At 48.7% G+C, this 23,951-nt stretch overlaps 4 protein-coding genes across 7 annotated transcripts; 2 read left to right on the top strand and 2 right to left on the bottom strand.

The window, feature by feature from the left end:
- Positions 1-5,331: 5,331 nt before the first annotated feature.
- Positions 5,332-9,459, bottom strand: LOC117858060 (inactive leucine-rich repeat receptor-like protein kinase CORYNE). 2 transcript variants are annotated; one of them, XM_034741044.2, is made up of 3 exons: positions 7,525-9,459; positions 6,300-6,429; positions 5,855-6,015 (listed from the first exon to the last, which is right to left on the bottom strand). In XM_034741044.2, the coding sequence occupies exons 1-3, from the start codon at positions 8,475-8,477 to the stop codon at positions 6,004-6,006; spliced, it is 1,095 nt and encodes a 364-aa protein (XP_034596935.1). In that variant the 5' UTR covers positions 8,478-9,459; the 3' UTR covers positions 5,855-6,003. The 2 variants fall into 2 exon arrangements, with proteins under 2 accessions (XP_034596934.1, XP_034596935.1); XM_034741043.2 differs by lacking the exon at positions 6,300-6,429 and having other exon boundaries at positions 5,332-6,015; positions 7,525-9,441.
- Positions 9,460-10,367: 908 nt separating this feature from the next.
- Positions 10,368-13,835, top strand: LOC117854567 (uncharacterized). Of its 2 annotated transcripts, XM_034736794.2 has the most exons (3): positions 10,368-10,556; positions 10,746-12,869; positions 13,530-13,835. In XM_034736794.2, the coding sequence occupies exons 2-3, from the start codon at positions 10,747-10,749 to the stop codon at positions 13,624-13,626; spliced, it is 2,220 nt and encodes a 739-aa protein (XP_034592685.1). In that variant the 5' UTR covers positions 10,368-10,556; position 10,746; the 3' UTR covers positions 13,627-13,835. The 2 variants fall into 2 exon arrangements, with proteins under 2 accessions (XP_034592685.1, XP_034592684.1); XM_034736793.2 differs by lacking the exon at positions 13,530-13,835 and having other exon boundaries at positions 10,746-13,119.
- A 2,746-nt stretch (positions 13,836-16,581) lies between these two features.
- On the top strand, positions 16,582-20,768 carry LOC117859064 (uncharacterized). Of its 2 annotated transcripts, none has more exons than XM_034742238.2 (3): positions 16,582-16,961; positions 19,933-20,014; positions 20,359-20,768. In XM_034742238.2, the coding sequence occupies exons 1-3, from the start codon at positions 16,809-16,811 to the stop codon at positions 20,544-20,546; spliced, it is 423 nt and encodes a 140-aa protein (XP_034598129.1). In that variant the 5' UTR covers positions 16,582-16,808; the 3' UTR covers positions 20,547-20,768. The 2 variants fall into 2 exon arrangements, with proteins under 2 accessions (XP_034598129.1, XP_034598130.1); XM_034742239.2 differs by having other exon boundaries at positions 16,586-16,961; positions 20,362-20,768.
- Positions 20,769-21,996: 1,228 nt separating this feature from the next.
- LOC117858148 (trihelix transcription factor ASR3) lies at positions 21,997-23,815 on the bottom strand. The gene is made up of 3 exons (XM_034741160.2): positions 22,780-23,815; positions 22,612-22,665; positions 21,997-22,466 (listed from the first exon to the last, which is right to left on the bottom strand). Exons 1-3 carry the CDS (start codon positions 23,321-23,323, stop codon positions 22,144-22,146), a joined length of 921 nt encoding a protein of 306 aa, XP_034597051.1. The 5' UTR covers positions 23,324-23,815; the 3' UTR covers positions 21,997-22,143.
- Between the last annotated feature and the right edge of the window lie 136 nt (positions 23,816-23,951).

Raw genomic sequence — 23,951 nt, 5'->3', positions numbered from 1 at the left:
ATCCAAGGAATCCAGCCGGATGGATTGATTAATTAATCAATTAATTGGATGGATGGTTTGTTGATTAATCCGTCTGGTCCCTTGATTAGCGTACTACCATATCATCGCTGCCCCTGCCCGCCTTTTTACTTTTTTTTTTCCCCCACCTCCCTCGCCCACTCCTGTTGCCGGTCGGCACGGCACGAGATCGGATCGAGCAAAGCGCACGCCCAGGACCGAGTTCCTCCACATGTTTTGCTCGTCGTCCTACGTCGTCGCCAGCGGTGAAGTTTAGTGGAGAGTCATGGCTTGAGCTGTCCTTCCAGCTCAGCCGACAGGGCCACGTCGGACAGGGACACGGACGCGTAGACCGAGCCGGGGTTAACACCATCACTACTGGTAGTAGCATTTTCCATGCCTTTTTGTGCTGCGTCTGTACACACGTAGCTCGGCCATTGGATGGACCGGAGATTGGTCTCCGTAATTTGTACGCTGCCTCAAGTTAAGCCCAGCCAGCCAGCCATGTTAACCTCCGCCACCAGCCCACCACACTGCGTGGATTTGGACTCGTCGACCACACGCTGCTAAATCCAGTGCCGGCAATCTCGTAATTAGTTAAGCCGGAACCGATGCTGACAAAATGATAATGGAGACGCCCCGACAAACTATAATCCCCATGTAGAGCAGGCATGTTTTTTTCCTTCTTCTTTGCAAAAAATAAAGGAAAACGCTAGAAAATTGTACCCGCGATCTGGCCCGATCCGCATTTATTTCCGGAGGAAATTAGCATCGGCGATGGAGTTTGGTGGCGATCGATTAGCTTTGACTCGATTGGCTAATAATTCCTCTGCTCCGCACGGAGGAGTTGTTTTTCTTTTTTTTTTCTTCTTTTTTTTTGAACTGGAGGAGTTGGGGATGGGCAGGCCGGGAATGGCGACCGCCTTGTCGCTGCCAGTGGATCCTAGTGGGGGGTCGTGGTTGGGAGCGCCTGTAGTTTGCTAGGCCTCGTTTCGTTTCGGTGCCATCTCCGTCTGTCGACGAACTCTTTGCGATTGGCAGCGCATCGGTTTTTCCACACCTCTTCTCCATTTGACCTCTTCTTTTCCCAAATCCCAGGTTTTTGATGTGGATGGTCGCTCGTCCATGGCTTGGGCTAACATTCTTCAGGGCGAATCCGCAGCATCTGAGTCTCACGTTACATCTGAACACACTGGAATTTGGAGCGTTTTCTGAACCAGATATTTGATATTTCCCCGTGTCTGTGAAGAAGTCCAAACCAAGTCTAGGGCTAGGCTGCCTAGTCATTCCGGACGAAAAGGCTACTAACTAGGAGTACCTGGTATGGTTCAGAAAACGCTACTATTATGCATGACAGCAACGTGAATAAGCCATCGTCAAATTCTGCCGAGGAATTATATCGCGTGCAAAGGTTTAATCAGGGTGTGACCGTGAGGAATGCTGAGGGGGTGAGAGTTGACTCCCCACCGAATTGCATTGCATCCCGGTGAAAAACCCTCCGAAATGCACACGCAAACGCACAGGGAAGGGCAAGGAACATTCAACCCACGCGCGTGCTGGTGGTGGTCGCTGTCCCCGTGTGCTTCCCGTCCAGAGGAACAAAAGTCACCTCCAAACAAAACAAAAAAGGAAAACGCCCCCTGCCGCTCCTGCTACTACTAAGGGGTGTTTGGAAACACCGTGCTAAACTTTAGCACCTGTTACATCGGATGTTTGGATACTAATTAGGAGTATTAAACATAATCTAATTACAAAACTAATTGCACAGATGGAGTCTAATTCGCGAGATGAATCTATTAAGCCTAATAGTCCATGATTTGACAATGTGGTGCTACAGTAACCGTTTGCTAATGATGGATTAATTAGCCTTAATAGATTCGTCTCGCGAATTAGACTTCACCCGTGCAATTAGTTTTGTAATTAGCTCATGTTTAGTCCTCCTAATTAGCATCTAAATATCCGATGTGATCCTGCTAAAGTTTAACACCTCGTATCCAAACACCCTAACATGGGAACCACTTCTCCAAAGCAAGAGGTTAACGCGTAATAAGCACAAACCTAGACAAATTATCTTGAAATTAGCCGTGCCTGAAACCTCCCCCAAAAAAAAGAGAGGAGCTGTGAAATATACTGTAGCAGTACAAAGATTTTGATGCGATTCGCGATACAATTGTCGTGTGGCCGGAGCAGCAAGCCAGAGTAGGACGTGCGTCGTCAAAGCTGCTGCTTTCCGGAGACGGGGAGGAGGCAAGGAGGACGGTGCGCGGAGGGACAGACGCCGACAGGTCGTGGCGCCGTGTCGCACGCCTGCCCGAGGCCGTGCCCGTGCCGGCCCCCTCCCGGCCTTGTTGCTACAGGCCGATGGAGACGTGTGCGAGTAGCCGAGTACTGTGCCTGAGCGAGTGCCCTCCCTCCGCGTCGCCGGGCCAGGACCACCCCAGTATACACACCGTACATGTACACGCATACCACAACGATCGGTGGGTACATACGCCGGATAGTTGTCACCGTAGTAATGGCGAGTACGTAACAGGTACGCGTGCACCCGATTTGATCCGATCTGATATGGTCTGCTCGGCTGCAATCTGATCCTCTGATTGGGGACGCGCCGGCCCACTCGCCTGTAGGCTAAGCACGGCCCCCCGTCAGAGAACAAAGCAGACGGCCCACCATGATCGCTCTGGGGTGGAGAGAGAGAGAGCCCAGGAGCGTACCAAGCACACACGTGGTCTCTCCAGTCTCTCTCTCTCTCTCTCTCCCTGTCAAGTTTCATCAGTCAGTCACTCCGGCGACCGTAAAAAGCGGGCCGTCGTCCGGCGTACGGCCCGACAGGCTCGGCCTCGCGGATCCGATGATGATGCCCCATGCGCGCTCTCTATATACCGAGGTGAATCCGAGGGGTGAGGTTGATCCGGGCCGTCCAGCTGCGGATCCGACGGGCGGGGAGTTCTTTCTCCGGGATGCGTCTCTGTGGGCCGTACAGCCCGTGGCCTGATAAACCACACATCCCCCACTGGACGGCACTCACGGGTCTGCCTCGCTCTCGATGCCCCCGCCGATGGATCATGGATGGCCGCTGCTGGCCGGCCTGCTGCTCCTGCTGCTGCTTGCACGCCGTCATTTCCTTGCTTGGGCCCTCATGCCTGCCTACGCAGGCTCACATTGCTCTCCATCTCTCCAATTATGGGCTAATTTAGCAAAGCTGTGGCTCCTGCTAAAACGGCTCCGGTTCCAGCTCCTTCGATGAAGCGACTTCTTCATTGGAGCTGAAACTGTTTTTGAAAATCATTTGGTAGAAAGCTTCTCCTATTTTTCATTGATGGATGAAACATGTCAAATGTCCAATTTGCACTTTCCTTTTCTCCTCAATATATAGTATGATTTCATATGAATAAGAAGGATTAATGAATATACTTGTATACCGATTTATGATTTCTTTTTTCCCTTTTCTTTTCGCATATTTTTTCTATCCTTATCCGGCCTCTCCCTTGCTCACTCCTTTTTTCCCCTCATCCATTCGTAACAGGCCAACGGCCCCTCGTGTCCCTTCTCCTCGCCGGCCTTTTTCCGGCCTGCTGCTCCCTACCGCCCCTTCCCAGCCTTCCCAGCCTGCTGCTCCAACGCCATTGATGCTCCTTTGTCGCTGCTGCTCTACCATTGCTGCTGCCCGCGCCTGTCGGCTGTCGTTGCTACTGCTTGCCCAAGTCCTGGAGGAGCCGCGGGCGACATGGCTATGGCCACGCCGGCGCCGGCCGAAGCAGGACCAGCGGGCCCACGCGCCTATGCCGGCTGCCGTCGCTGCTCCAAGCCTGCACAGGGAGCATAGGACTTGGGTGGTAATTCATGTGTGATTTTGATGAATACGGGGTAGTTTCGTATTCCTTGATGCGAGGTGGAGGAGGAGCCGGGAGGAGCTATTTTTTTCAGCTCCTTCAGCGTAGTTCATTTCTCAAACGGCTCCAGCCCAGCTTCTCCCCTAAAGCTGTTTTATTTTTGTGTGTTTGGTAGAGCTTCAAATGAAGCCGGAGTGGAGCGGTTTTTGGAGCCTTGCCAAAAGGGCTCTATACTCGCTCTTTCGCATCTCATGCTTCCCCATGGTAGGAGTACGATATATCCAATTCTCTAGGGCACGATGTTCATACATAATAACCCATTTGTTATGCAACCAAAGACATTAAAATGTTATCCCTCGATTTCTAAATATAGGTCGTTTTAAATTATTTAGATTCATAGATTTTGTTATGCACTTAGATATAACTTATGTTTAGATGCATAATAATATCTACGGATCTAGAAACGCTAAAATACCTTATAATTTGGAACCGAAGGAGTAGTACCTTGAATCATTGAGCAGCATCCCTTATATGAACCAAAAGTTTGTGTGCCAAGCATTTCCCCAAATGATGCTAATTTCACCAAACATAAAGTCGATTCACGTAGTTCATGGCTTTGGATTGAAAGAGGAGAAGCCCCTGTAACTTCAAATAAAGATAGAAAGAAAAGCTCGACATAGTCCCCCTAGTACCCTTTTTTTCCCCTACCGCATGCCCCTTCTTTAGCACATGTTCCTCTCCTATGGTCCTATTTCATCTTTCTGCTACCAAAGAAATGGAAAGGTTGGCCACCGGGAACAGCTGCTCCTTTCAGTGCCCACATGCAAAGCCTGCAAGGCGGCATGCATGCTGTACTCTCTCTTGTGCGATGCTGGATGCTCTCCTCTCTCTCTCGTCCTGCCACTGGGCCCCTTCTCGTGTTGCACGCGTGGCCCACTGGCATGCATTGCATTGTACCACCAGCACCTTGCTTTGCTCGACACACGGTCCAGGCAATAGGCCTTGGTGCACTGCATCGCTGCAGGCCTTGCCATCCTGATCCTGCCTGCACTGTGCAGGACTCACAATTTTCACAAGGCCCATGCATGCCATTCAGGCCTTTGCAGTCCAGTCATAGACAGCCTCACAGGGAGGGAGCCAGGCAGGAGGTTGCGAAACAAAGAGGCTGGGTGGCAATAAAGCCTTCTGAAATGGTGCTTGAAGCTCTCCAGTCCAGAGCCAGGGACAAGAAGATAATTTTACCAACGGTCCGGCCTCACATAGGATTCTTATTATTTTTCAGTGTCAGACAGAGTCAAAGAGCCTATCAGAGTCTACATGAACAAGTTGCACATGGAGTCAAGCACAGTGGCCAGCAGTTCATGAGCACAGCAGTGCTCTCCCTTGGCCCTTGCAAACACGTGAGATGCAGAGAAATGCCGTGGAAACAGTTGAGCACTTGGGCCCAACAGCCTGTTAAATACTAGGCATCATAGTCACAGGCAGAGTGGAGGAGCCGGTGTACATGAATGGATCTCAATTCACAAGCACATCATCCTTCTACAGCTTACAGCAACAGATCCATGCCACAGAGCTTTCTACAAAGACATATTCACAACTCCATGGGCAGAACAACCCAGGAAGCTCAGCCACCAGCATGTGGCTACATTTTGAATCAAATCACAGGGAGCAGCTGCTGCATGTTTGTAATTCTGAAACTGTTGCTTCCCTTGTGGACCATTTGGCTTGGACACTCCAGCCCAAGACACTGAAAGCTACTACCACACACTCACTTGTGCAGCAGTAAGCAATAAGCATTGATCCAACATGATTTAGCGCTGTGCCAGTGCCATGATGGAAGAACATATGCAGCTCTCAAGAAATGATTGAAGATGATTATAAGCTGTGGAGCTGCGTTAGCATCGCGACGAGCTCATCGCTGGATGGCCGATCCACTGGCGAATCCGACAGGCAGACAATGGCAACCCTAATAGCCATAAGCATCTCCTCTTCTTCCCCTTCATCTCCTACGATGCTACTATCCAGTGCTTCTTTTGGATCCGAAGATTGCTGAATATGCCGGAGCCATCTGGCGAGGCCACCCTGCCCAGTTTCGCCGGAGAAGAAAGGATCTGTTGGGTCTCTCCCGGTGAGCAGCACACCCAGGATCATGCCAAGGGCGTAGACATCACTCTTATCTGTGTACCTGCACCATCAATTAGTTGAATTTATATGAGATAAGGCACCTACACGAGCAAGTCATTATGGTATTAGATAATCACAAAGGAAATATATAAACAAAGTCGACCACAGTACTTGTACAGGAAAGAAGATCAATTATATTAAAAAAATCAGTATACTTCCAACTCAAGGGGCGTAAATTTTAAATCCACCATGGCTGAAACAACGCATCATTCAGACCCTTCTATTTATTTGAGATAAATGAGCCTGCTTTTTTCTGAGAAAGATATTTGAGTCTCGTAAAAGTACCTGCTTAGGAATTAACCGTCGAAAATTTACTAGCATAGCTAGGCATTCCATAAAAGTCGATGGAATATGAACTACGGAATCAGAATGCCAATCCTCAAAGGATTTATTCTCTGATGGAGATGTGGAAGGTCTGAATGAAAAAGGATAGTTATAATTTTTAAGAGGAAAAAGGGGAGCAGACCGTATTCAGTATGCCCTCACGCAGGAATATATGAAAAGCATAAGTATCAAAGGCAGGGGCAGGCAAATGGAGGTCCTCTAGCAAAGTAAAGATTCTCATGTCGCAAAAAGCAAAAGTTGGATACCTTCACTAATCCCTAGGGATAATCATCATTTTTATGCTTTATACCTTCTCTGTTACTCTTCTCACCATTTCATGATAAAGAAGACTAACAATAGTAATTAGGAAAACTTAATGGTAGCATCCACAAGTCAATTGAGTCTAGTGGGGATAAGAGAATTAGTAATTTTATTGAAGGAATCTGTTGATGCAACATGGAAGAGTAAGCAAATAAAGGGTCTTAACATTTGTTTTGCCAAACAGGAGATCTGTTAAACTGCCACTAGGTTTTCAAAGATGATGCTAGGATGCTTTTGGTGTCACTCAGATGTAAAGTATGATCTGATAAAATCATTACAGTATTATATTTTAAATCTACAATGTCAACTAGACTAGACAATGCGAAAAGAAAACACTAAACACCACCGCATACATCACAGATTTCAACAAGGCCTTTTTTATCTTCATATTTCTACAATGAAACACCTTCAGTTATTTGCATGGTCCGAGATTTTTACTAGAACAGTTGACATCTGATAGCCAACACCAGACTGCTCAAATCTACAACATATGTTTTCTTGGGTAACCTTCTATTCAGTGAGAATGTTAGATGATGAGAACGCATTCAAGAATGCTACATAGGTAAGATTGAGCTGATATTCTAAAAGATTATCACTTCGATTTAAATTTCCTTCTTTGGTTCAAAATTCAATACAAGGGTGAAGGCATTGATAAATCTGAAAGCATATTGATTTGTATCATAAAGCATCAACAATAAGCTAAGGGCCCTTAGAATGTGGGATTTCATTTTCAACCTTCCTGCAAGAATTCTACTCTTTGCTCTGAAATTCATGCTTTCCAAGAGGGGGCTAAGAATATTTATTCAGGGATTTAACTGGTAACAAATCAACAAAAAAACTGAAGTAGTAATGCATGTATGTTTACCTGCTGCTCTGGTAGCACTCTGGAGCTGCATAGAGGCCACTGCATAATTCTGGATCACCTGAACCTGCTGCAATCAGCCTTGCAACACCACAATCTGCCAATATTGGTTCAAAGCCTTCATCCAGCATAACGTTTGAAGGTTTGAGGTTGCAATGGAGTATCCTTGGACTGCAATCAAAATGCAAGTGCCTCAACCCCTTGGCGATCCCAACAGCAATCCTGCTCCTGGCATCCCAATTAAGGCTGACCTGCTGCGATCTCACCCTCTTCATCACATCCTCGAGGCTGCCCCCAGGAATGAAGTCATACACGAGTGAAAGGCGGTCAGCCTCACGAACATACGCCTTCAAGGTCATTACATTCTGGTGCCTCACCCGGGCAAGGGCCTCAAGCTGCCTCTGCACCCTCCTCATGTCAGACTTCGATGTGCTCGGGGACATTGACGGCGAGGCCTCGGGGCGGCTGGCCGCCTCAAGCCGCTTGACGGCAACGGTGAGGTCATTGTCAAGGGTCAGCTTGTAATACTTGCCATGGGGACCATGGGCGAGCGGCTGCGAGGAGGGGAGCGCGGCCAGGAGGTTCTTGGGGGAGATTTGAGGGGTGAAGGAGACAGGGCCCTTGACGATCGCGGGCGCACTCTTGGCGTGGAGGATGGCGACGCGGATGGCATAGAGGAAGGCGAGCGCAAGGAGGAAGCCGGAGAGGGAACCGAAGAGGACGCCGAGCGCGATGCGGCGGAGGCGCGCGGCGCCGCCGACCTGCGCGCGGGGAATCCTGGATTGCGGCGGCGCGGGTGAGGGCGGAGGGGACTGGGTGGCCATGGGCTCCGAGTGGAGCGGCTGGGAGGCGGCGGGCGCGCACAGGGCGAGGAAGGCGAGCAGGAGGAGAAGGGTGGCCAGGAGCGGCGGGGTTTTGGTAGGGTTCTTGCTCGTCATCTTAAATTGTTGCTCCATGAAACAAGAACAAAACTTGCTAGGAAAAACAAACAAAATTACTTGGGATAGATAGGGGGGAAAACGATCAATGCGCAGGATCAAAGGAGGTTCAAGATGCTAGTTTTCGCTTACTTCTCGCCCACCGTCACTCATACCCCCCTACAGTTTTCCTCCATGGAAATCAAAGGAGAACTGGAGTTGCAAAGGATAACACAAGCGAGGAACTGGCATACCTTCAACTTGTGCATGGTCCTCGTGATCTTAAGAACAGAAATTTGGCAAGAAACAAGACGGAAAGGCAGCTGCCCAAGGCGAGAGCGGCGTGGAACATGGAATGAAAAGTACCTGACGAAAAGAACCAGGACAGAGACAACAGCGAAGAAACCCCCTCCCTCCTCCTTTCACCTCCCACAAGCACCCAAGCAGGCGGCTCACGCACCTGTCGCCTCCCACCACCAAGAAATCAAGCGAGATTAGCGGGACTCGCCACAGCACGGAGAGCACACTCCGCAAGCGTGATCTCCGCGAGAGAAATCCCAACTCCCCCCTTTGCTCTCGCTTACTATCAACTCTCAGGCTCTCACTGATACCGAGCCGTGTGCTCCCTCCAGAAAGCTTCAAACCGAAACGACAGGGAGCAAGAATTATCCAAAGCTGAGCCCCTCGCCGGCTCGCTCACCTGGGTGACTGCTTGCAATAAGTTACTCGGAGAGCAGAGCAGTGTGGCATTGGTGTGGGCGCCTAAAGCTAAAAGCCAAGACTTTTCTCGGCGCACCCCTCCCTCTTCTTCAGCCTCAGGCGGCTTGGCTTCGCATCCACCATGCACAGGCACAGCGACCGGACCAGCCAAACATTCTCCCCCGCCGCGACTCGACCGCTCTCTCTCTCTCTCTCTCTCTCTCTGAATTCTCCCGTTTTTACCCCTCACCTCTCTCATATCCCCTCCGGGCGCGGGGGGTGCATCGCGTCGCGTGGCTGTAGCGGCGGAGGGCGCGGAGAGAGAAGCCCGAGACGGAGCAGAGATGCTTTGATGCCCGTGCACAATTGCCCACACTGTTTCGAATCTCTTTTTTTAACCTGTCCTTCCTCAAAGTGAGAACTGTCGCTTCTCCCCACAGTCTTGCTGGTGATTTTTCCTTTCGTTCTTCGCCTGGAATACCGGCAGCACTCCAGTAAAATTTTCCTTTCCAGATTCGGTACTGCCATTACTGCCGCGTGGGAAACAATGGTCAAAACACACAAGCTTGCTGAAATGATGTCACTGTAATCCTGCAAGGAGTTGACTGCTTAATCCAAAACTTGACTCGCCCAAACAGCAGCACCTGGTTAATGGAGTTTCATCAAACTCTCTGGTGTCCAGCAGTACTTCTTTGATCACTGTCTGGTAGGAATGACCGAATGAGACTGCTTTCAAGTGGCCCTAGTAGAATTACAAACCTACAATTACTGCTCCGTAATCTGACGAACAGCAAGGACTAAAAACTTTCTTTTGGCTGCTTGCTTTCGGGGGGGGGGGGGAGGATTAGTGGAGTAAAAGCACGGATGCTGGAGCCGGGTAATTATACCCGGGCCCGTACTTTGAGATGCCCTTTCCCTTTTCCCGCCGCTTGTGTTCGGGCCTCTTTTCGGCTGCCGCGACGTGACCCTGACATGTGGGGACCCTATGCACCCCGTCATCCACGTCCCGCGAAGCGGGCCGCGCGCCGCGCCGCTCTCGCGGTCGCCGGCGCGCGGCGGTTTGTTTGGGTGTGGTGGGCCGACCTGTCAGGAGCTACGCTCTTTAGCCCATGAGGACGATGGGCTGCCGTTAGGTGTGATCCTTAATAGCTTCCCCATATGAGTCCTGGGCCAGCCCGCGAAGCCAGCGTTCGTTATCCTTCGAGGCCCATATTTATTGTTGAAGAGTGTAGACTGTAGAGTGTCAACCAACTGGCCACTGAAATTCCTTCGTTAGCAGTTGCATCCACCGAGATCGCTCGGCTGTGTTCATCCGGCGAGATAATCCATGGCTCGGTGGTGCTAGGGTTTAGGGCTTCCTCGCCCAATTCCATCCGCCCCTCGGAGCTGCACACACGCGGAGCAGGATCGATCGGTTCGGTAAGAACCAACCAACCACCGATCCCCATTTCCGCTCGATCAGGTTCCCCGATTTCGGGGGCGGATTAATCAAATGCACAGGCTCAAACGCGGCTAATTTGTTTTTCACATTCGAATCTGCGGTGGAACGCTTTCGTTCTGATCGGATTCCGCCTCTACCCGCTGGTTCTGAGCTTGATTTCGATGCAGGATGGAGGACGGGGACGCGGAGGCGGCCCAGCGGGACGCGATCACCGCGAGGATGCGGAGCCAGGACTACGCCGGCGCGAGGGCGCTGCTACTGCAGACGCTGCAGACCAACCCCAGGCTGGAGGGCGCACTGGAGATGCTCCCCGTCCTCGAGGTCCTCTGCGCCGCCGGGGAGACGCTCGCCGGCCGCGGCCGTGGTGTGGACTGGTACAGGGTCCTCCAGGTCCTGCCCGGCGACGATGCTGCCAGGATCGAGGCGCGGTACAGGAGCATTGTGGCTCAGTTGGAGCCGATCGGGGCCGACCTGCCCGGTGCTGAATTGGCTCTCAGGCTTGTCAGGGAGGCGTACGCGGTGCTGTCTGATCCGGAGAAGAGAGAGGGGCTCGATTCCAGGGACATTTTTGCTCGGTTTGTTCGTTCTGGTGTTGTTGTCGCACCAACTCCTGATAGTACAATGGTCCACTCTGACAAGCTAAACAGTCTTCACACAAAGGATACTAGGACAGCGGATTTTACAAGCAATGCAGTCTCACATGTTCAGCGCACCACCGACAAGTCATGTTTTGAAGAGAGGAATTCCCATCTTTCAAATGTGGCTAGTTCTTCCAGAACTAAGAGGGTGGATCCTTGCTTAGGTGATGATGGTGACTTGCAGTCACCTGACGATGGCCATATTGACAAGAAGCAAAAGAGTGTCTGTGAAGATGATCTTTATTGCGCGTTGCCCTCACAGGAAGATTTGGATGTCCGCTTTGATGATCCGTCAGATGCCAAGGAAGATGAACACTGCTCTAGAAAACAGTATGAATACCATAACTTCGAAGAAGACAGGGCGATAGAGAATTTTTCTACTGGCCAGGTTTGGGCAGCATATGACTGGGAGAGGTTTCCTCGCAGATATGCACTGATAGTTAAAGTATTGATGGATAAGATGCAGTTATATGTCTCATGGTTTGAGCCCTGCCTGCAATCTCATGAAGAGAAGAAATGGTCGCGTGCAGGCTTGCCGTTGGTTTGTGGAACTTTTGCCACAGAAGAACGTCGAATCTCTTTAACTTGTCCAACTATTTTCTGCCATCAAATTTCCAGTGATAATCTGAATCAACATCTTGAAGTATATCCCCAGGAAGGTGAGGTATGGGCCATATACAGTGACTGGGATATTGAGTGGTACACTGATCCTGGGATGTGGAAGAAGTGCGCCTTCTATATTGTTGAAATTCTTACTAGTTATTCAAAAGAATCAGGTTGCACCGTTGCACACTTGGTAAAGGTAGATGGACATGGAAGCATTTTCCAAAGGCATTTGAAGAGTGGAACAGAGCGTCTACTGCAAATACACAGCGACAATCTGCTCATGTTTTCTCACATGATCCCTTCTTTCAGATTTACTCCTGAGGTTGGAATTATGTTCGAGCTTGAACATTCTGCAGTTCCGGAAAACCTGCACCAAGAAACTGCATTGGCATGTATTTCTCCTTTGTTGCTTTCCGGTTTACATGATGACACAAACAGCTTTCATGAAGCTGCTGTTGCACAATCCTCAAATCCTTCAACAAGCAAAATGGATTCAGGTGCCCCATTGCAAGCCATGATGAGCTGCGATAACAAGTTGTCACCCAAGAATTTTCTGGAGGGCCAGATATGGGCTGTATTTGATTCTCGAGATCGAATGCCTAGGTCTTATGTCAGAATAATCCGTGTGGTTTCATCAACTTCAGTTTTTGTGTTGAAGTTGGAGCCTCACCCTATGCTTAATGAAGAGATACGGTGGGTTGAAGATAGTCTACCCGTTGCTTCTGGGGTATTTCGTGCTGGTACTGAAACCACTTACAAGGATGTCTGGGAATTCTCTCACCCTGTAGAGTGTGATTGGAGTGCAAAGAGATCTTTCTACCGTATTTTCCCAAAGAAAGGGGAAATATGGGCAATGTACAAAAATTGGAAGATCACCTTGAATAGCACTGATATTGACAAATGTGAACCTCGCATGGTTGAGATCCTCTCAGACTACTCTGATGAAAATGGAGTCAATGTTTGCAGCTTGGTTCGGGTAAAAGGTTGCTTAACCTTTTTTCATAGGGTAGTAATGGAAGATTTCCATTTGACAAGGTGGATTCCAAGGTCTGAAATGCTCAGCTTTTCCCATCGTGTTCCTGCTTTCATTGTTGTTGAAATCAAAGATCTTGCTATACCAAAAGGGTCCTGGCATTTGGAACCAAGTGCCCTTCCTACAAGGATCATACACTAACGCATGTATAGTAGCAGATGTAGTCAATAGCCCAATTGTAATGACTCCACCCGTCTTTATCACCCCATTTTAAATACTTTTCCTACCTCGGTTAATAATCTTCCATTCATTGTCTTTTGTGAAGAGATTTGTTTGATCACCGCTTCCTAATTATAATGCTTTACCAATTGAAAATTAAGACTGTCAGGTGTTAAAAAAAAAGAGTTTTTTCACCATGAAATGATGATACAAGGCCAAATGAGAAATTAATGTAACTGAAATCAAGGTTTACCATATGATTATTTTACTTTGCTATCAACTGCCCATTTACACTGCCACATGCACTCCAGTTGGGTTATCTGTTGATCAGTCCTTCTGTTCTTTTAGTTGCTTCTTGATGAGCATTGTATGCAATCACCATCTACTTTGATCCATTTGGTCTAATGGAGCGTTGAGTAAATGATCTCTCTTGGGTGATTCTGCCGACACTGCATTATTGTCAAAGAAAGGAAATACATTTTCGTCAACCAATAATATGTGTTTCCTTGTGACAGGGTGTCCAAAATATCGTTGTCAGTGCTAGATAATTCTATTGAGATGATTTGTCTCGATATCAGAATGATGTTTGCAGACGTAGAAACAAGAGAATGATGTCTTCTGTAGTCACCCTCTTAAGCTGTTTGAAGGTCCATATCAGCACAGTATCAATTAAGTGCTACTGACTTTGTGGATACACTAAAGATTCCTTTTCCTTGTTATTTGGGTATCTTGTAAGGCTTGTTAGGTAATTAATTTCTGTCTTTACTAGCAGCTAAACCTATACATTCATTCAAATGTCAGCACTGTGATATTTACAGTTCCAACACAACAATTGGATTTTGATAAAAATCTCCAACCAGAGACTGAATTTGGTCCAATTCTTGTGTGCTGGATATCTTTCTGCTCAGTTCAGCCTTGTAAATTGCTACATTCAAAGGAAATGTTAGATTATAAGTAGCATATTTTGGTCCTTGTCGGAGTACCTGAGGTAGAGTTTTTTGGTTGGTGGGTGTCGCCGATATCAGGAACTCGATGGTGTACGTAGCCACGCGATTTAGACAGGTTCGAGCCGTTAGATCGTGTAATACCCTACGTCTCTGGATTGGATTGAACTTATCTGGAGGGGGTCTCTGCCTCCCTTGTATACCAGGGGAGCGGACAAGAGTAGTAGTCAGATTCGACCAGAGAATTCTATTCCGACTAGGAAGAATAGTTTCTTTGTCCTCGACTAGTCCCTTGGACTCCATGTAGACTACGCCATCCTGCACCATAGTCTCCATATCTGATACGTTTTGGTGTGCAGCCCGAATCTGTCCAAATGTTGATACGTCTCGGTGTGCAGCCCGGATCTGTCCAAACCTTTTGGTGGGCTAAGATGTATACATCATATATAGGCAACTTACAATAAAATTAGACGGCATCTTGGTATAAATGTAACTTTTTCATCTGTCTTAATAATCTGCACTGTATCGTATTGTCAATTGTGGTACGCAACTAGTTTCCAGTAAGCCCTTTTTTCTTGACAAGTCGTCACCAGCTCTTTGCTTGTTGCACGAGCATAGTCTATGCGTTTTTCTTGTGCTCAAGTGCAACTGTTTTCAAGTGTTTTTGCATTCAAATATGAAGTTTCCTGCTTTCCAAGTGGCTTTAAAAAACTTTCAAGAAACTACAGAGACAGTTATATTCATGATTCAGCAAGAGACGTGAAGCATTCTGTGTTGCTCATTCTGGAGATTATTTCGTCCACCATCCAGATGTCAACATCATCACACCTACAAATATGCTGAGAGCGCATATTACTCTGTAAGCTACACGTTGTTAGGGGACGTTCGGTTCCTTTGCTTATTTTTAGCACGTGTCACATCGAATATTTAGATACTAATTAGGAGTATTAAACGTAAACTATTTACAAAATCCATTACATAAGTGGAGGCTAAGCGGCGAGATGAATCTATTAAACCTAATTAATTCATCATTAGCAAATGTTTACTGTAGCAACACATTGTCAAATCATGGACTAATTAGGCTTAATAGATTCGTCTCGCCGTTTAGCCTCCACTTATGTAATGGGTTTTGTAAATAATCTACGTTTAATACTTCTAATTAGTATCTAAACATTCGATGTGACGTGTGCTAAAAATAAGTCAGAGGAACCAAACCAGGTCTTAGTAATGCTCGAAGTGGAGATTTTTGTCCTCGCTGACATGGAAACAAACTTGAAAGCGCAATCTTTGGTCAGTAGCGTGCTCAGAAAGGGTTGTAGGTGGGCAGAGGCCCTCCCCTTATTCTTTACATTGAATTTGCAGCGTTGTTCTGAAATTCCTTTGGGTACTTCATGCATTCAGCTATCAATGGCGATTTGGCACCCTATGTTTTTAACTATTTAGCTGCTAACAGTTTTCAAGGTTATTAGGTAGCGTGTCGGTTTGGCCTTAACAATGCATGCTACGTGCATCAAGAAAATGAAAGCGGCTTATCCAAATTTATAGGTTAGTCTTGCATACGACATCAATCAGGGTCAATGAGTTTTCAGTCATTTTATTTTTGGAGATCCTGGACCATTTGATTTTTAAGTTTTCATTTATGTTTCTAAAATAAAGTCTCCACTTGATAGCCCTGAGACATGAAGATGGAATTTCATTCAGTGGTTCTATGGAGTATGTCTCCCTCCTTGTCATATCTTACTTCTTGGTTCAAACCCATCGTACTTTCAGTATAGGTGAACACTGAATGCATGCCAGCGATGATCTTGGGGTTTCGGAGATTGATAGTTCCTCTTTGCCTACCACTTAAATAGCAGTAGCTTGGTGTCTCTTATCCTGGCCTTTTTGTTGTACGTTTTAAGGGTGAAGCAGTACTACAGTGTATGCTAATCATTTCGTGCTAACAGTGTATTAAACTTAAAGATGCCCAGAGATAGTGTACCTAAAGAGCACTTTGATTCTACCTTTATGTCACTGCAACTTTTGTTCCTCTGCCCCTTTATTTTTCATTATCAACTCTACCTAGTACAATATATAACCATCACGCTATAAGGTGTTAAGAACTGGAACCCCTTTTTCTCTGTAAACCCTACCTATACAAGGTAAAAATACACATAGCACTAGCAGTTTCAGGAAGAAAACTTTACAAGATCCTAAATTTCTAACTAAAAAACAATAGATTAGCATATGGATTCTGGATGATTCTTCCTGATTGTGTACTCTGTTGTTCTAATGTCACATTTCACCTTCCATGACGGCCATTTTAGACTTTGGAGGCCTTTCTTTTTTTACTTTTGAGTTATTTACCTTTGCAAGTAACCTCTCTGATGTGGTGACTTCTTAATTTCTCACTGTAAACCGACAGAGTGGGGGGGAAAAAACAGGCACACAGAAGAGGCAGGAATCCGATACAAAGTGGGCCACCTTCAGTTGGAAATCGCCACCAGACTCCCTGACAAGTGACATCATATAATCTTAGTCATCCAATGAAAGTGAATGACCATGATACAGTGGACCGGACCGGGTGGGTCTTTGCAAAGGGAATCCATCATCAAATTAAGTATGGTTTCTGTAGTTCACCTTCAATTCATCCTGCGCCTAATTTCATTCACAGGTGCTTAAAATAGTAGGCCTTTCTTCAGTGGGTGGCCTCGGCAAGTAACTGTTCATATCTTTCTCTCTCTCTCTTCTTCTTCTCCGAGGACTGCTAGTATAAAAAGGAGAAGCTCTTGGTGCTGTCATTCTGCAAGAAAAAGGGGAGCTCAAGAGGACAGAGGGGGTGGTGTTCCCTAACGGGAGCCACAGGCCGCCATGGACATGGAGCTTGAGCATGGAGGGGATGAGGAGGAGACACGGAGCGAATCGTCCAAGAGGAGCTTGGGTGCTTCGTCGGATGCTACCGTTAGCAGCACAGCAAGCAAGCTGCAAGCTCTGAGATTTGCAGAGGACCTCTCCCTGCCATCGGTACGCTCTCCCTCTCCCCCTCTTTTTCGTCAATGGTCAGTTAGCTGATCGCCTAATCAGCATCTAGAAATCTGCAATGACTTCTCGTCAGAGTTCGTGAAATCCCAGGTGCCATTAGTTTATCTGCCAAATTAGAGCCGTCCTCTGAAGTACTCTGTTCTTTTTGCTTCGAGGAGGATCCAAACCCTGCCATTCCAGAAGCCATTAGGCTCCGCTCCTCAAACAACTGGCCGTTTCTTGACGCCATTGCTCATTCAGCCATTTGCTCTTCCCCAACCCAGTTCTCTGAACCCTGAACAACAGAGCCATCAGAACCTCTTCCTTCACCTTTTTCTCAGTGGAATCCTTCATCGGTGCTATATATTAAATTACTCTATCCCTCACTGCATTTAGACAGACAGTATCCACATATTCTGTGCCCCACTGCCCCCCGCAAATCGAGAGAGGAACGCATGCAGGTGCATCCTTGGATTCTCAAGGCACAGGAGACCCCATTTGCCATCGCTATTGCCCTCCAGCCCGGCTTTTAGCGGAAAGGTGAAAAGTCTCGCTAGTGGCCTAGTGCCAATCCGCCAAACAACTCCACTGCCGCAGCAGCAGCAGGAGGACAATTCCTTCCTCAGGCTTTCTAGCCTCTGCACTGGATGGGAATAGAAGCAAACTTCTCATCTCAGGCTGGAAATCAGGATGATCCATCCAATTCCATTTCTTCACATGGAAACTGGAAATTGGAAATGGAGAGCGGTGGCAAGAATCTGGCAGCGGACACCGGGCGCGCATGCAGAAGCTGTAGCCTGTATGAGACTAGGAGTTGGACCATGCTTCCATGCTTGGTGTGTGCTACCGTGTTGTGTGCTGGGCTTGGCTTGGTCACAGCTCCAGCTGCAGAGCAGCTGCTGGGAGGTCGAGCTGCTTGTCTGGCCACGAAGGTGAAGGCGTCACTGATCTCGGCGCCTTCCCGTGGAGTAGTGTTTCCAGCTTTGACCATGGCGGGCGGCATGGGCGTGCGGTGGACAACTCGGCATGAGCGAGCATCACGTGCGTGGCAGGCAGCGTCGTCCCCGATCCTCGCGAGGGTCGGAGCGGACACTGTAGCCGCCATGCCTGAATGCTCCTCCTGACGAACTTGTCGGTCTCTTAGCCGTTGGACCTGAACATTAGCTGTTCATCTCTCCTCCTCTCGACCATTGGATCAGAGCTTGAACCCAGAGTCGTTTTGGATGTTAACATTCTGCAGGTCAATGGATGAACCCAGAGTCGTTTTCTCTTTTCCTATGCCCATTCGGATACACTCTGCATCTTATAAATGCAGTCAAATGCTATACGATACGTACACGGAATCATCAGTCAGAAACATCCCCTTCGTTCATGCGTTCTCATCCCAGCAAACCTTCTGCCTGCCAGCAACGCGTCTCGGGTGACAAACTGACGCACGTGCGTGCACCCCGTTAATTTTGACCGTGAGTGCAAATATATATAAAATATATATCTCCTGCCATTTGATCCCGTCCACCACTTCGCCATCAGTTCGCCGGGGCAGTAATCTATTAGCTTTAGCTCTGACTGGACATTTCTTCGCATCTTCTGAATTAAAAATGCGCACTTATGGACCTTCAGCATCCTGCAAACATGCTTTGGACGAGGGGATTTGGATATCAAATAGAATTCCCTCATTGCTAAGATAGATTTGTGGAAGAATAAACAACAAAGCCGCTAAGATCTTTCACAATTCAGGCACTGCTTCTGCTTAAAAAAAAATTCCTTCTGTTCAAGATTCTTGGAGAGACGTTAATGCCATCACAGCCATCCACACATCCTCCCAGTAATTTTAATAAGCCGACAGCAAGGGATGATGAGAGGCACCACACGGCCGCATGCACTTGCCCTGCAGCAGCAGCTGCTGGCAATGGTATCTGATAGAGTCCTTGGCCTGATCGCTAGAACGAAGAGAAGTCAAGAAGATCACAAACACAAACGGTAGGCGTGCATATACGCATGCGACCAGACCCAGCCCGGGCACTGCACGTGATACAGTATCCGTACTATAATGCAAGTGGCTTGAATAGGCCATAGATTAGCATGTGTTTACATTGTTATGTTCTGCTGCCATGGAGCCATGCATGCAGAGTCAGGGACAGCAAATCAGCAATGTGCTATCCTATTGCTGCTTGCCTGATAGGAGGAGTACAATTTAACAATAGGGTTCAAAAGTGGCAGCCATGTGACTTGAGACTTCAGAGAGAGAAACAGAACAGTTATACTGTATCATGTTTTTTTCCCTCCTTTGTATGGTATATTCCTCACAGATAGTTTAATTATGGGTGATTACCTAAGTACTCCCTCCATTCCTGTTTACAAGCCGTGATATGACATGGTACGGTCTTCTAAATTAAACTTTGACCATTCATTTATCTAATATTATCTTAGTTATGGTTATAGACTTATAATCATTGGAAAGTAACCATGTCAAGTTTATATTAAAGATAAAAAAATTTGTTGGTTAAATTATTAGTCAAAGATTGTGAAGTTTAAATCTTGATATACTCGCACGCCTTGTAAACATGAAACGGATGGAGTAAATTCCAGTATGGATGATGGAAAGGGTAGGTGAGAGAGGCGGCATTAGTCACCTACCCTTTTTAATTAGGGTAGGACTGCTAGCACTTAACCCCGGCCCTCACATAATTGATCATCATCAACAGCTACGGCGAAGGCTAACCCAACTTGGCCGGCGTTTTTAACAAGCGTCCGTGCAAGCTGAGTGGATCAGTGGCCACGGCTGGTCCATGGCTTAGTTGCGTAGAAGCAATGCAAATGCAAATACGGCTGGGTGATGAGTTGGGGGTGGCGGTGATGGCTGGCATTGGCAATATAATGACGCTCGACATGGAGAGTGAATGCTACGTACTTAGTAGTGTTGATGGAGAAAGTACGAGCGATTGATAAACAAATTAAACTGGTGGGAATGCAGGTGCAGGTTGTGGTGATGAGCGCCAACATGGGGTGCTCGCACTGCCGACAGCGCGTCGCCAACGTCGTCTCCAAGATGAACGGTGAGCATCTCAATCAATCACTGCCCTGACCTGACCTGAGATACTCACCTCGTCTGAAATTACAACACCTATTGACCAACAAAGAATTTTACACCTTTATACGTTTATATCACATAAAGTGTATTTTTTTTCTCAAAGCTTCATTCTAACAAAAATGAAATACGCATTGTAAAAGAAAAAAACAAGAGGACGCAGCTCGTCAATGCAGGTAGTGCACCATCAATCAGCACCACTTGTTAGGACACGTATCGTTTAAGTAGGCTGCTAAAGCATCGTTCTTTACGCATCACCGATGTACAGCCGCGCGCTTTCTTGCTCATCACGTGCTTGCTTTGTGTGGTTAGCAGGGCTGCTGGATTACATGGTGGATTTCGGGAAGAAGGAGGTGACGGTGAGGGGGAAGGTGGCGCACACCAAGAAGAGGAGGAAGCACAAGAATCCCTTCGCGGCAGGCTGGGAGACCAAGTCGTCGGCGTCGCCCGGTCATGGCAGGACGACGCTCTCCTGGTTCTTGGGATGCTACGCCTCGTAGTAGCTAGCAGTATACTAGTCTATACTACCACACCTATAGGAGTATGTGTTATATAAATATTAATTGTAACCTTTTGTTATCCTCTTGTAATTCTTTCCTTGCTTTTTTTTTCCTTTTGCCATTATTTTTTTACTGTATTCAGAAAAATAATGTAGCTGTAGTAATTGTAATGCGGCTGCCATTGTAAATGCTATGCACGTGCGCGTGCTCCCCGATCCTCCACATCTCTGCATATTCATTCTCATTCAGGCATTATCCTGCCTCCTCACTGTTGCGTTGTCATCTCACGTATAGACGTATAGTTGCCGAACAAAAATCCCCTTTGGCGTCGCCGTCTGCCGAGCACCTGCCAGCAGTCTCGTCGTCCGGCAACGTAACGTTCAGATCAGTGCAGCCCACCACGACCCCTCCTGCCCGGAGAACCGGATCCGTGCCGGGGCTCAACGGGCGTCGGTGCCATGCTGCAGAGAATTTCATGGGCGTTGCGATCGCGGAGGCCGAGATGACGAGGAAAGACAGGGGAAGCGTTAGGGAACTGGCGCTGCTTGGTCCGGCCGTGTCGACCGGCGGCTGGCACCTGTGTCTGTCGCGTCGCCTGAATATTCTTCACGTGCGGATGCTCGCGAGAGTTAACCAACTGTCGGAACTGAGAGGCCTGAGCTGAGCTGAGCACAAGAAAAGACATGGAATCGCGAACTTGCATCGGTGATTCAGTGTCACAGTCGCTGAGCCGTAGTCGCTGGTCAGTAACATGAACGAACACTGACTGGTTGAGTGTTTGAGCTGCGAGAAAAAGAAAATGATGGATTTTGTTTTGGATAAACAAAAAAGGCATCGGGGTGGATTGGATTCAGTCGGTAAAGCACGCACTGCTGCTAATCATAAGAGGGAGAGGGATCAAAGATGGCAAGATCGGATCGGTGCGGCTGCCTTTCGAAAAGAGAAAAGCTGAACGCACCAGCAGCAGCAGGAGTGCGATCATTCCTTCCCAGGGTCCAAACACGAACAGAAACGGAGGATGAGATGCCCAGAGATCCGGTGATGGGGACCGGACGACGAAATGCTCCACGCGTGCAGAAGCACGATCCAACCGTGCTGCATCAGATGGGCTTCGCTGGTGTTGGTGTACACTCTGTCAGAAAAATGAGTTTCTGAACCAACTGAACTTGAATGGACACCATTACGGGGTGTGCTATGGTGAGGAAGACCAGACTTCATGTTGTTTAGCGACGACTACTGGTGAGATGAGGCACGGAGTGGTGGGCGGTGGGCGCGGCTCTCCGCCAACGCGTAGGCGGCGGTGATCTTCCCGTCGGTGGCGGCCCCAGCCATGAGATGTTCACTGGCGGTGGGGTGGAGCTGTCAGTGGCGGAAAATGGAGGCCCGGCTGTCAGTGCCGACCGAGCCTGCGGCCACGCCAGGGCGCAAATTTCAGCAGACACATGATAGATGTGGGTGAAGGTCACGTTATTTCATCATCAAGATCCAAGAGTTGCCAGTTCGTGATTCACAGCTCCAATAATCCGGTAACATACGCCAAAGGTCTTAGTTTTTTCACGACCGGCGCAGCAGAGGCGTCAGATCACACTGGCATTCCTCAGAGCTTGTCGGCGATCCTGCCGACGGCGCCGGCGAGCCTGTCCAGCGCGCCGAGGAGGGCCGCCCTCTGCTCCCTGTCCGCGCGCCAGCTGCACTTCTGCGCCTCCAGCTGCTGCTCCAGCGCCCGGTTGCCCCGCTCCAGGGCCTCGATCACCTGCTTCCCGATGCTCACCGTCGCCGCCGGCGTCGCCGTCGTGGTGCCCTCTGCTTCGCCGGCCACGAACGTCGCGTCGCTGTCCTTGTACCCGCCGCCGCCGTCGTGCTGCGACGTCGAGTTCTTGTCCGACGCCGCCGCGCCGGCCTTCTTGTCGCTCTCCGTCACTGACAAAAATGTGCACCAAAGTAGCTGTCAGTGTCAGATGTACGTAGAAAACAACTTATCGTGCAAATTCATTGGATCACATGAATTTCTTCATAAATCACGTGATATAACTCGTGTAATTTTGATGACACAATTCCTGCGCACCTGGACCAGAGCATTCGTGTTCAGAGGAGGCAGGTGGTGGCTCATACTTCCTTGCTGCATGGAACACAACCAAAACATGAAACGTGTTACGTTGTATACGGCTGCTGATGCACGACAAATCACAAGCACTGCACGAACGTGACAGGATGAGCGACTACTGATGCATACCTGATATGGGCATGACCATGATGGGCGGCTGCCGGTACACGCCCTCCAGCTCGCCGTCGCCGAAGTTCGGTAGCGCGGCGGCGGCGTCCTCGGCGACGGCGGGCGTGCCGCAGACGAGCGCGTCGTACACCTCGCGGTCGAACGACGACGGCAGCTGCCTGGCGCGCCGCTGCTCGCCGCGCATGTCCCAGAACGACTCATGCTGCTGCGGCGGCGGCAGCGCGGCGCCAGCGCCGTCGCCGGCGGCGGCCTTCCCCTCCCAAGCGACGATCTTCTTGAGGTCCCAGGACAGGTTGCCCCAGCGCTTCCGGCACTGCATGGGCCCGCGCTCCACGCCGTGGCGCCGGCAGTAGGCCGACACCGCCGCCCACTTGGGCCGCGGTCGCACGGGAAGCTGCAGGGCGCGCCGCTCCATGGCGCGCCTCGCCTGGATCAGGACCAGCGTCTCGTGCCGCGTCCACCGGGGCAGCCGCGACCGCGGCGTGGAGGCGGTGGCCGCCGCAGCCTCCACCGCCGGCGGCGAGTTGTCGTTGGCAGACATCATGCGCGCCGCCGAGGCAATGAGGATCAGCGCCGCACTGTGAGGCCTTGGCCCAGCTTCAGCTGGGATTTATCACCAGAATTTTCATGGCCATTACACCAGCATCAAAGCTTGCATTTTTCAGCGGTGAGCAAAAAACTGCGAGGATTGAATCCAGTACAGCAAATGCCATCTGATCGTACATATCCAGCAGACATCAGTGTATAATTGCTGGCAATTAGCAACGAGCAACAATTAGTAAGGATTAAACGGGTTGATCAAATGAAATCTCACTGCTTACAGTCAGGCAGATATGCAAATTAGTGCCGTGATAGAAACTATGAATAAGAGAATGAGTACATGACATATTGAGAATCACCTGCAGCAACATCTATATCCTAAGCTTAGAATACCACCATGAAGGTCATTCCAGTAAATTGACGTCAAATTTTAACCTAAGAAATGGCAGCTGAGGCCATGACATCTGAGATGCCAGTCAGTATACAGGCAATTGTAGTAACCTAAGAAATGTGCAGTAGGCTCCTTCATAGAAAAATTATGCATCAGAAAACTTTTGTTTTTGCTATAATTTAACAATCGGCAGCAGCATCCATATATACAAATGCGCAGCAGCAGCAGCACATTTTAATAA

The sequence above is a fragment of the Setaria viridis genome, chromosome 5 (genome assembly GCF_005286985.2).
Source record: "Setaria viridis chromosome 5, Setaria_viridis_v4.0, whole genome shotgun sequence".
Lineage (NCBI taxonomy): Eukaryota > Viridiplantae > Streptophyta > Magnoliopsida > Poales > Poaceae > Setaria > Setaria viridis.
This window is presented reverse-complemented; position numbering and strand designations above follow the sequence as displayed.